The 13,039-nt window shown below is 41.9% G+C and overlaps 1 protein-coding gene across 1 annotated transcript in view; it reads left to right on the top strand.

The window, feature by feature from the left end:
• The window catches only part of LOC127137070 (uncharacterized), a 30,585-nt gene extending 17,751 nt beyond the window's left edge, over positions 1-12,834 (top strand). The window contains exon 3 of the mRNA XM_051063564.1: positions 11,085-12,834. Within this exon, the coding sequence (XP_050919521.1) occupies positions 11,812-12,834 (1,023 nt within the window). The 5' untranslated portion in view covers positions 11,085-11,811. The remainder of the gene's footprint in view (positions 1-11,084) is intronic.
• Positions 12,835-13,039: the final 205 nt, after the last annotated feature.

Genomic DNA, 13,039 nt, shown 5'->3' with positions numbered 1-13,039 from the left:
CTCAACAAACATCTCAATATTAGTCATCATAAACAACGTAAATAATAATATATTATCTATCGAATCCCATAATCCCGGTGTCACATGACCAGAGCATTTGACTCGACTCTGTAGAATAACTCTACACTTATTACTGGAACCTCAACAATATCTACTCCGCTTTATCTGCACATTGCTCATCATAGATGAACATAAACACATGCAGAAGGGGTGAGAATTACATTATTAAACAATAATATAACGACAGAAATATAAACATAAATATATTTCACCTATACCAACACAGCTCATCATAATCATCATAATCAACATACTCATGAACATCAACAAAACAACATATCAATGCAATGCACACACCCATGCATGACTCAACACGACTCGGTATACCCATTTTGTGACCAACTACAGGATCACCACTCCCAGATTCATCACCATAGAATCCGAGTTCCCCGTAAGGAACCAAGCCTCTCAACAAGCCCGGAGTCAACAACATCATTGGAACTCAGTCCGTTCATCACTAGGCATCGGCCTTTCATGAATGCATGCACACCAAGCATTCATCATAATCAACATAGCAACAACAGCATCATATAGTCATGTTATCATCATCATTAACACATTCTATCATAAAAGCATATCACATCATGCCACATAATCAAACACAGTATTATCGCACTCTACTAATATCTATACCACTCAAAGCAACGGGAATTGATCCCTCGTATACTATGCATCAGCTAAGTTACCTCGCTCAGCCTAAACAACCGAAACTGCACAACAACAGCCAGGAAAGACCACAAGTCTGCCCATACGCGTATTGCCTATGCTCATACGCGTATTGCCCACGCCTGACCAAATCCATACGCGTATTGGCCATTCCCATACGCGTATGCTACGCGTATCACTTCCCCAATACGCGTACCACCAGAGACCATTTCACGTTCAAAACATCATCTTCCTCATCCATACGCGTATTGCCTAGTGCCATACGCGTACCAGGCCATCTCATACGCGTATTGCCTAGTGCCATACGCGTATGACCAGAGACCAGATCTCCAGATCTGCCATGGCTCCATCTGCTACGAGATCTATCCAAATTCATCCTTCCACAGTCCAAATTTCACACAAAATCACTCATTTCATCTAGTACAATTAGTCTCCTATTCGATTTCACAATCCTAACATCATTGCATATAATTTCTACGAATTCCTTCGACTAAAATCCCAATTTCGTTCACACAATATTTCAGCATTTTCAGCATATTATTGTTTAATAAGGTTCAGACCCCTTACCTCTTTGGATTGAAGGAAACTCTGAGCAATCTTTGGCCTCCTCCTCTTCCTTCTCTTTCTCTTCAGCGTTTCTCCCCTTTCTCTGACTCTGAGACAAAACACGTGAAAAACTGAATTCTCACTTTGGCCTCTTTTATCCAATTTCCACTTTTACCCTTCCACTCTTCATATTCCAATTATTTTATTTATTTAATTATTATTAAAATACATAATATCTATAATAATAATAATAATAATCCAATAATTCAACTTTATTTAATTAAATTAATAAAATAATATTAACTCAATTAAATAATTCTCTTATTTTAATCGGGGTGTTACAAACAAAATAGATGAAGCACCACATAACATACAAGAAAATTCAAACATATCATACCATAAATTAATAGTTGTAACATAGCCTGACAATAAAACTAGAATTGTACTAAAATTAAAAAACATAAGCTAGTGAGAAACAAAAACACATGACCAAACTTAATCACTTTCAGACATGTCGTCTCCTTCATCCTCTTCATCTTCTTCATCACTTTCCTCAGCACCTTCTTCACTAGGGACAGGTTGACGGTTTAAGGAAAACAAGAGTTTTCTAAGAGATTTGATACCACGTTGAGTGACCCGGTGATTATGGTGCATGGTAGTCTCAATTGAACACATCTTGCATTGCATGGGTATCGAACCTCGGTGCGTACATCTACTGGGGCAACGCCTTTCTCGTTGGTATATGGAATGGAAGCCGTGCTACCGGTTGAGGTTCAGATTCCTTCGCTGAGAGTCCTGATGGACGTGAAGTTGCAAGAGGCTGAATGGGTAAGGACTCGGTATGAAGAGTTGAGCCTGATTGAGGAAAAGAGGCCGGCGACCATTTGTCATGGGCAGTTGTACCAGCAGCGGATGAAGCGTGCTTTTGACCAAAAGGTACGACCTCGTGTGTATCACGTGGGTGATATGGTGCTGAAAAGGATCCTGCCTCCTCAAAACGATCGTAGGGGCAAGTGGACACCCAATTATGAAGGTCCATTCGTGGCTAAGAAGGTTTTCTCTGGCGGAGCCTTGTTGTTAACGACCATGGATGGTGAGGATTTTCCATCCCCTGTGAATGCGGACGCAGTTAAAAAATACTTCGTATAAAGAGACCCGCTGGACGAAAAGAATAAAATATTCCAGGCAAAAATGGGCATCCCAGCGAACAAAAAAAAATGAAAATGATGAAAAGGTTCGAGCAAAAATTAGGGATAAAAAAGGAAAAAACTGTACACCCGGCAAGTCGAAAACCTGAAAAGGCGGCTTGGGCAAAAAAGGGTATCCCGGTGGACTGAAAACCCGAAAGGGCGGTCCAGGCAAAAGAGGGATTGAAACGAACAACTGCGTCTGGCATGATCGTTTGTGCTTTGGATATGACATGGATAATCCCCGGCGGGGATCAGTCGGAAACGTCTTTTTCAGAAGGCAGAAAGCACGGAGAGTCTGAGGACATATGGGGTGTAACCGAGTTGGAGCTCGATGAGATCGCGGTTTTACATTGCCATTAGGATAGATTTTTCCTTTTGTGCGCAATTACCTCTTTTTAGGAATTGCTTCCTTTGTATTGCTCAGTTTGAGCCACACCTTTTCAATCAATAAAATGCATATTCAGTCAAATAATTTTGTTTTTGTTTTCATAACCGCTTTGATTGCAAAAACATCCGTTTATTTTGATAAAGAATCTTTGCATTTTGAGACATGGAGATCCCTTCCAATGCATGTTTATAAGATTGAGAACTTCAAATCTTATTCGGAAGGTTGAAGTGACCCAGGTGTTGAGACTTTGGCATACCTGGGGCACGTTTTTGCCTATTGATCTCTTTTGTAGGAGCTGTTAGATATTTTCACTCACTTACAGGTGTGATGAGAAGCCTTTTTGACAAAAAGATCCCCGTAGAGTCCAATCAGGGACGAGGAACGGGAGAATGGTGAAAAGACGACGAAAGACGTACGACGATCCTTGAGAATTAATCAAGGAGACTCTTCAAAGTCTGAGATTGGAAAGTTTGTATGAATCCCAAGAGTTCGATCGCCGTGGAGTACGGAGACGTCGGGAATACAAGGTGATGAATCAGAAAAGTCCAGACGAGTCTGGGAGCTCTCAAAAGTGGAAAGCTGACACTGGATTTGGATGTTGAATACCAAGGTTCGACGAGTCGACGGGTGTTCTGTGCCAGAATTTCCTTGTTTCCCCAAGCAGAGGCGGAATTGTTATCTCCCTAGCAGATTCAAGGTTTGAGTCTTCCCTAGCAGGGTCGGGATGGTTATCTCCCCAGCAGGTTTTAGATCGATGTTTCCTCAGCAGCCAGGCCTGAAGGTTGCTATTTCCCAGCGGAGGTGTCTGTGGGTAGTTGTTTCCCCTAGCATGGCGGAGCTTGCTAATTCCCCAGCAAGTCAGAGACCGTTGTTTCCCCACAGAGTGCGTTGGTGGTTTCTTCCCCAGCGAAGTCCCCAAGCGGGTTGGGTGCAGAGGAGGTTATCCCTAGTGAGGGTGGCCTATTTCCCAGCAGCAGTGCTATTCCCCAGTAGGGTGGAGGTTGGAGTGTTAGTGGGTTCCTCAGCAGAGTGCCTCGAGCTCCCCAGGAGAGTCCCTTGAGGGGGATACTTTTTATGCATGCATCATTTAAGAGATCATAGCATATTGCATAATGAATTGCGTAGCATTTCCATAAATATGGAGCATTGCGCTAAAAAAAAACAACCATGCATCATCATTGCAAGCATAAGCTAGTCTCAAGCCGTGGTTACCGTTTGAGATTTGGTTTCGCCAGTGGGTGAAGATGCTACTCAAGCTGTGGTTACCGTTTGAGAAGTGGTTTCGCTAGTTGGAAAATCAGCATCAACATTGCAAGTATCAGTTACTCGAGCCGTGGTTACCGCTTGAGATTTGGTTTCACCGGATGATGAAGATGTTACTCCGAGGAGTTTAGCATCGTGGTGTTGGGTCAACCGTATTCCCTAGTAGTGCGATACTGGAGGAGATTTCTGTCGTGCGAGATAGAAGTTGGAAGGTGTTACTCTGAGGAGTTCAGCATCATGACGTTGGAGCAATAATGTTCCCCAGTAGTGCGATATTGGAGGAAATTTTTCTATCGGACGGAGATGGAAATAAAATCAAAGAACGTTACGCGATCAGCGCGAAAACACATTTCGAATGGAGAAAGGGAAGTGTTGCGGCATTTTCTGGAGAGCGGGGTCCAAATGGAGAAAGGGAAATGTTGCGGCATTTTCTAGAGAGCGGGGTCCAAATGGAGAAAGGGAGACACGGGGTGTTTTCTGGAGAACGGGGTTCACAATGGCGATCGCAAGTTATCGTCGGGCGACTGGGGTTCAATTGGAGAGCGGGGTTCATTGTTTGGAAAACAAGACTACTATGAAGATGTCGGGGTTCAACTGCGGTGATCGGGGATCATACGCGCGAAAATATTTGTTCGGGGTTCAAAAAAATGAAAAAAAGATTATCAATCAGAAAGTTCGGGGTTCAAGAAAAAGTAAAAGAAATGATAATATAATCCCCAGCGGATGCGGCGTTCAGGCCATGGTATTCCTGTGTTACCATTTATTTTGGTATCCAGGTCAACGTTCCTGTCCGGTATTCAAGCCGACTTTCTTCGTACCAGACGGATTCTTCTTTTCAAGGTTGCTTCTTTGCCGATTCTGACAGGCATTGTTAATTATTTTCCCATCAGAGTGCAAATTGTTCGTCTGTTCTTGGTATTCAATCACTCTTCACCCTGATCATCTGAGAGCCGAGGCTGTTCATATCGACAGGTTCACAGTGGATTGAATAGGGGCAGCTGTAACACCTCAAAATTTGCCCTCCTCTCTTGGGACTAGCTTTGCATATTGCATTTCATTATATAGGACATTAGGCATTACATCTTTGCATATCATGTGGAAACAATGAGCAAGTCCTCCTCCTAGGTCTTTCTCAGAAGATAGGGAGGTTAAAAGATTCAAGCCTGAGGGTTTCATGAAGTGATCACTAGCCATCTGAGGGTTTGTGCTTCAATTAGGGTTTCTTGGTTCCTCAAGAAGGTTGAGTATTATCTTGGTTGAAATGGTACATCACCATCATCATGGTTTTATCATCACCAAGAGGTTCATTGTGCCTGATCATGTGCCTTGGGATTAGGGTTTTGACCTCTGGTCAACCCTAATCAGTTGCGTTATGCCAATCAGGATTCTGCAAGGAGACGGGGGTCTTTATTGAGATGGAGATCATCATGTGATTTTGTTGAGCTTGTATAAGCTAGGGTTTCATGTTGGAGTCATTTCATCAAGTGGTTGAGGCTCAAAATCATCTGTGCATGGCCAAGTCATCTGTCAACTACAAAAGTCAATTGTCAGGTCAACTGTTGGATTTGGAGGTGGGAAGTGGTTAGAAATACTCCATTCATGTTCAAACAAGTCTCATTTGACATTTCAAACATCAACATTGAAGAAAATAAAGTCAGGACAAAACTTTCCAAAAATAGTAAGTGACCTATAATTTGAAATTGCCAAAAATGGAAAGGTTTTCAACTCAAGATTACATCATCAATAAAGCTTCAAATTAAATTTTGTTGAACATGAAAGTTGTAGATCTTTCTCTCCCATTTCCAAAAAGTCCAAGATCATCAATTTCGCATGTGTGGTTAAGGAGATGTGATCAAAACATGGCCAAGGATGCATTGAACTTCAAATAGGCATAACTTCTCAACCAAAACTCCAATTCAAGTGGCTCTTTTTGCATTGTTCTTGTTTTAACCTCTAGTTTCCAAATTTTGCATTACATGGCATGAATTACATTCACATAAATATTTGGAAATTCACTTAATTTTTGGAGGGAAAAATGGAATTTAAAATTTGTGCATCATTTGAACATGTGACCATCACCATTGACTCCAAAACAGCATTTTGAGTGAAATTGGATCAAAATTCGTACTGTTCACCATGCATTTTCATGCATAAGGGTGAAAAGCTCAATTTGCCAAAACACTCCATAATTCACTAATTCCATTAGCATTGCCTTAATCCTTTCCTAATCATGTTTAGCATTGCATATATAAGCCTAATCTCTAACTGTTTTTCACAATTCCCAATCTTAGATCTAGAATCACAAAATTCATCAAAATTCTCTCTCACTTTTTTCTTCAATTTTCTTCAAACAACTTGCATTTCTTTGGATCAATTCATCATCTGGAAGCATCATGGAGTAAGATTGAAGGAAGAACCAAGAGAATTCGTGCATGTTTGAAGCATATTCAAAGCTTGAGTTCATTGATGGTGGATCCAAAATTTGTTGAAGTCATGCACAATTAAGCCTTAATCTCTCTTCCAATTACTTGCACAAGCATTCTGGAGCAACATTGAAGCCATTACAAAGCCTGAATCAAGCAAATTCTAAAGCTGCTCTTCAAGAGGTCATGGATTCGATCTCCTTATTTCTTAAAATTATCATGCTATACTTGTAGATCTAAGAACACTGATGATTCTGAGCTTTGAACCACTAAATTCCATGCAAAATTGAACGAGTTATGGTGATTTGAAGTTTTGTGCATGATACTTGATTGCTTCGATTCTCTTTGGATGTGATGATTTAGGCTTAGCCATGCGTTGATTTGTGATGTACATTGAAAGATCTATACATTAGTATGTCCAATTTTGAATTCTGGAACATTTGTTCTTGAGTGTTGATGAACACTCACTGTTCATGTGTGGCGCACGAAGAAGATGAAGTGCAGGATTTTTGGCAACGGTTTTGATCAATTTTGGCAACTGAAAAGCGTTCCTGAATGTTTCCCTAGGGCTCGCACGTGATTGGTGCATGCTGAAGCCCATTCAGCGCGCCATTTGCCTTTTTGAAATCGCCCCGAGTTCGAATCTTGGCTGTGCAACATTTTCACATGCTTCATTTAATTTTCTCCATGCCATGTACATTGCTTCACATGCTTTTATTTATTTTTTCTTCAACTTTAAAAATTCATAACAAATTAAATAATGATCCAAAAAATATGTGGTTTTATGCATTGTGTCACATTTTCTCTCTAGTTTTTTATCATCATTTTTCCATAAATTATGCTTGTCTGGATTTTGTTTTGCCCTAGGGTTTTTGATCATGTGTCCATTCTTGACATTGCCTTGCCATATCATTTGTGAAATGCTTGATTCTTATCCAATGATTCTAAAATTTTGCATGTTATAACTAGACATCTTGCTGGACATTTTGGTGTTGAGTTTGTATTTTTATCAAGTGTAATTGCTGTTTTATGATCATGTTAAGTTAGGTGTGACAATTTGTGTCACACCTTGTGATGTTCAACTTGGTTGATGCATTTACCATGCCAAATGAATTCCAAATGTCCTAATTTGTTGTATGATGCTTGATATGGATGTTGTGAATGCTCATGATTTCTGGTGGAATTACTGGATTGATTTCTGATTTAATTGAGATTTTTCATTCTGGATAGTCATATGAGAGCTTTTGAATTGCCTTGATCTTCATTTGATTGGGAAATGCTTGTTCTTTATCCAATGGATATGAAATTTTGCACACTAATTCTAGACATGTTGAATGTTGTTTTGGCTTTGGTTTGAGGTTTTTACCATGTTTCATTTCTGTTTTAGGCTTGTGCTAAGTTGGTGTGACAATTGGTGTCACATATGTGCTTGATTGTGCTTGCCTTGGCTTATGCAATTTGATTACCATGCCTAATGTTGTCCAAATGCTCTAATTTTTTGTGGGATGATCATGTTGTATGTCCTGTTTACTCATGAATTTTGCCAAGATTATTTGAATCATTTTTGATTTAATGTGCATTTGTTCATTCTGATGTCACAATGTGGTCACAATTTGTATACCTTGCCATGTTTGGTTCATGAAATGGATTTGGTAATTGATATTGATGTGGGACCTTTTGGATTGTGTTCTTAATTGAATGAGGATGATTCATGTCAAATTTCATGTTCTGTTTTGGATTTTTTCTCCATCTTTGACCCTAGGCCTTGACCTAGTGGTTGGTTGCTTATGTTTGAGCTTTGATTTCCGGTGGAGCATTCAAGTTCCTTAGTTGTTGGTGCTCTATCACTTGAGCCTTTGATGTTTTACTTGTTGACTACAAACCTTGTGTATTTTGTAGGGTTGTTAACTCATTTGAGTTTGACTTGTTGGCTTATGCCTTTGCTCATTGGGTTTGACTGTTGATATTCATGTTGTCTGTCTGTTTGTATAGTTGTACTGATTTGTGTGATGTTTCCACAGGTACATTAGTTGCTTTAAGTTCAATTTGAACTTGCTTTTGCTTGGTTGCTTAACCAGTGAGGTATAACTTTTTTTGACTTCATATAGTCTGGAAGACCTGTCCTGTTATGTGGGCAGACACCTGTCTGAAGCCCTCCTTAAGAGGCAATGCTTGTGAATGTTTATCTTTGTGCCAAGCAGGAAAAGTCCTCTTATGAGGCAATTGGCCGATAAAAGAGATGTGTAGTCCATCTCCTGCTATTCAGTGTGTCATTCACTTTGCTCACACCTTGTGTTGACGCATTGTGGATATTAACCCAAGATCTTTGTTGTGTCAGTCATATATGGAGAAGAGTTCCAACCTTCTGAACTCCCACACTTTCATTTGTCTGAAGCTCTCCCAGGCCAGGGATAAGAGCTGTGAGGTCTTACCCTCACTTCCCATTTCATCTGCTTCACCCTAACTCTCAATGTTAGGGTTAAGAGCTAACTACACCCGATTCCAGTTGGCTTGTGTTTCACAGCCTAACCTTGTATGAGCCCATTTATTTGCATATAGTGTGTGTGCTTGCTTTTTGTGCTTGTATGATTTTGCCTGTGCTCTTTAGGATAGCTTGCTGCCTGTGCAAGTTAGATAGAAACCTCAACCTAGGACCATTGTGGATTACATGATAACTATTAGGCTCGAGTCAGTCTCCCTTTTAGTTTGTCATTTACCAGTCTCTAGTTAGGAGAAAGTTTCTCCCCTGTTAAGGGGAACTACGTTGCCCTGATCCTCATACCAGATGAGGTACGTAGGCAGGAGATCGTACGAGATCTCTCCGGGCACCCTTTTTTTTCTTTTTGTGTGTGTTTGCTTGACAGTTATTAGGCTCGAGTGCCAGACTCCCTATTAATTTGTCTGTTGGTTAACCTTCTTGTGTGTGTTAGGAGATGGATGTAAGACCAGCGATTGGCATTCTGTATTCTGTTAGTGTTTGTTTGTGTGGAGTCTGACGTAAGTCCAACGATTGGCAGTTGGTTTCCTGTGTGTGTTTGTTGGTTCGGAGTCTGATGTAAGTCCAGCAATTGGCATTCGGTTTCCATGTTTGCCTGTTTGTGTGGAGTCTGACATAAGTCCAGCGATTGGCAGTCGGTTTCCTGTGTGGGTTTTGTTTGGCGTGCGTGAGCCGAACTACGGTAGCTCTGATTCTCATTCCAGATGAGATACGTAGGCATAGGATGCGATATCCTAGCGAGCCCGTTTCCCCCTCTTCTTCCACCTGTGTCTTATTCCGGTGTGTGTGTGCACTCTTTTGAGCAGTGTTTAGCAACCTTTCTTCTATTCTTTTGTGCGTGGATCCCGTCGAGTACGACAGATGCGTAGGGGGTGCTAATACCTTCCCTTCGCATAACCGACTCCCGATCCCATCTCTCTTTGGTCGCGAGACCATGTCTTTTCCAGGTTTACTTCGAGCGTTTCCTTTCCCTCTTTGGGATAAATAACGCACGGTGGCGGCTCTGTTTGTTTTGTTTTTTCCCGCCGGTTGTTTTTCGCGGATGCGACAGCTGGCGACTCTGCTGGGGACAGAAGTTGACCTCTTGCTGGTCCATCTTCCCCAAGCGAGTCTCTCCTAGCGTTCTCTAGGATAGTTTAGGTTGCTTGTGTTGCTCTATTTATTGCATTTATTATGTTGTGTACATATTTGCATAAATATTTGCATGCATCATACTATCATTTTGCTGTCCTCTGTACAGGTGGTTCCTCTGATTTTTGGGGTGGGTGTTCTGAGTGGGGCTAAAACCCAGGCCCGAGTATACACCTAGGATTAGTGTGGTCTCATGTTGCCTCTCATGTTAGGTCAACATGTTTTGGGCGACGTGACATACCACAAGCCGGACGAGGTTCTTTTGAAGGAGCTCTTCCTTTGTGGAGTACCCACTTTGGTTGAGTCACTTCATCTGAGCTGGTGACTTCGGTGACCGTTCATTCCCGGATCTTTGGTTTAGACGGTCTTAAGAGAGCTGCAGCGGCACACCCGAAAGGGCAAACCCGTTGAGTATCTTTGCCCGATTGTCGAGACCATTATCCGCCTTAGGATGACCTGATTAGAATTCACCTGTGAGGGGAGGGTTTGATTCTTACAGATGCATGTTCTGATGGTGACTTTGATGGTGACTAATGGTTCAGCTATTGATCAGAGTTCTATTTATAAGTCGGATTTATGGATTTATTTCTGAGACGCCGGAGTTCTGTCCGTGGTATTTATCAGTGGGGATCCGTTTATTTCAGGATTCCCTGGGCTGGTTCAGAGGGTCTTATGGTTATCTGTTCAGAGGATCTCTGGTGATGATGGTGATGTATCATTCTGTTCCGTTTATTTCGGAACACCAAGTCGGATTTGTGGTTACATATTCCTTCAGATGGTTGTGATTGGTTCAGAGGCCGCAACTCAGTGCAGTGAATGATCAGATGACTTGGAGGATGGCACAATGCATTGCATTCATGCATCAGCATCATTCACATTTTGCATTTATCTGCATCTAACACATGTTTATCTATATGCAGGGGACATTCTTGATCGAGATCCTGGTTGAGAGACTTCTTTGTTCCAGACATGAGGCCCGACTTGAAAGATGACGTCGTCTACAGTTTCTTTGATCCAGAGATTGGTGTGTTAAGAGATATGATAGCATTGATTACACCTGATCATGTGGGGTTGTTCCGTGAGGCCCACGGTGGTATTTTGAAGTTGGTTTTCAGGCTCACAGACAGTGATAGGAGCGCCATTCATACTCTTCTCCAGTTCTATGACCCTGGTTTGAGATGTTTCGTCTTTCCGGATTACTTGTTGGGACCCTTGATGGAGGATTATGCTAGCATCCTAGGTATTCCGATCAGAGATCAGATTCCTTTCTATGTCACCAAGGGGGAGCCTGATGTTGTTGAGATTTCTCGTGCTCTTTATTTGAGCCCGGAGGTGACCAAGGGGGGTTTGAAGGAGAAAGGAAAGTTACCTGGTTTTCATCTGAGTTTCTTGGAGGCTAAAGCCAAGGAGCATGCTGTTGTGGGTAATTGGAGGACCGTTTGTGCTTTGATTGCTGTGAGCATCTATGGGATCATCCTATTTCCTAATCAGAAGAATTTTGTGGATATTAATGCCATCAGGTTGTTTATGCAGAGGAATCCTATTCCTACCTTGGTTGGGGATGTTTATTACTCGGTCCATAATCGGAACGAGAAGAGGCGAGGGGGACTGATCAGATGTTGTGCTTAGTTGTTACATAAGTGGTTCATGGGGTATTTGCCTTCCAGAGGTGCCTTTGCTTTTCTTGATCCTACTGTCAAGTGGTCAGTCAGGTTGATGGGTTTGCGAGCCAATGACATAGCTTGGACTCACAACGGTATGGCTGGACGAGATTTCATTTATAGTTGCGGGAGTCTTCCCAATGTACCTCTTATAGGAGTTCAAGGTTGCATTAATTACAACCCGGTGCTTCTTAGGAGGCAGATGGGGTTTGCTGTGGAGGGTCCTCCTCTTGGACGAGAGATTCAGGAGTCTTTCTATTTCCCAACTGAGGGTAGTTTGTCACAGTTGAGGCAGGTGTCTGGGGCATGGCGAAATATTCAGAGAAAGGGCAAGGTTCCTTTTGGCAAGATTAATAGCAGGTCTCTTCCTCCGTTTGATGATTGGCTTAGGAAGAGGATTGAGCTCACACATCTACCATTTCCTGGAGGTGATCCTTGGTGTCCTTTGATTGAGGGGCCACGTTCTTTTGTCAGTATGGAAGAGTTCCTTGAGATGAAGAAATCCAGAGATCAGCTGCAAGCAGAGAAGACTGAATTGGAGATGAGTGTTGCTAGGATTCAGATGGCTAATCAGGAAATCAGAAGGAGGATGGAAGATCAGGATAAGAAACATGCCATGGAAGTGAAGCGCTTTGAGATAGACACTGTCTATTACCGCAAGATCAGCCAAGCGTTGGAGTCGTCTACAAAGGAGCATGACCTTACCAAGGAGAAACTAGCTAGGGCCTTGAGGGTTATCGAAGATGAGAAGAGGAGACAAATCCTTGTGAGGGACCAGAGAGATGCCAGAACTAAAGTCCTTACCACAGAATGGGAAGTGGAGAAAGCGAAGATTATTGCTGAGAGAGATCACTATCTTGCTGAGAGGGATCATTACTTCCGACAGATGAAGATTCACCAGAAGGAGGTAGGGAGATTGCAGCAGGAGAACACTGAGCTTAGGTTCGCGGTGAAGTTTACCAAGATGGTAGATGATGCAGAGCCGTTTGTGGGACCTTCATCAATGTAGACATTTCTCATTTGTGTTGGATTACCGTCAGGCCTGTTGACGGAATTCACTTGCTTGCATTTTCTTTCTGATTCTGGAGAAATATAATTTGATTTGTATCAGACGTGATGTATGACTCTTGCACTTATTGTGCACTTTTGGTATACAATGGTTATTTTCACTCAGTGATTGATCTTCAAGCTTTATTTGCTTTCCTGTATGCACT

This window comes from Lathyrus oleraceus, chromosome 4 (assembly GCF_024323335.1).
Source record: "Lathyrus oleraceus cultivar Zhongwan6 chromosome 4, CAAS_Psat_ZW6_1.0, whole genome shotgun sequence".
NCBI lineage: Eukaryota > Viridiplantae > Streptophyta > Magnoliopsida > Fabales > Fabaceae > Lathyrus > Lathyrus oleraceus.
The sequence above is the reverse complement of the archived record's forward strand: the minus strand, read 5'-3'. Positions and strand labels throughout refer to the sequence as shown.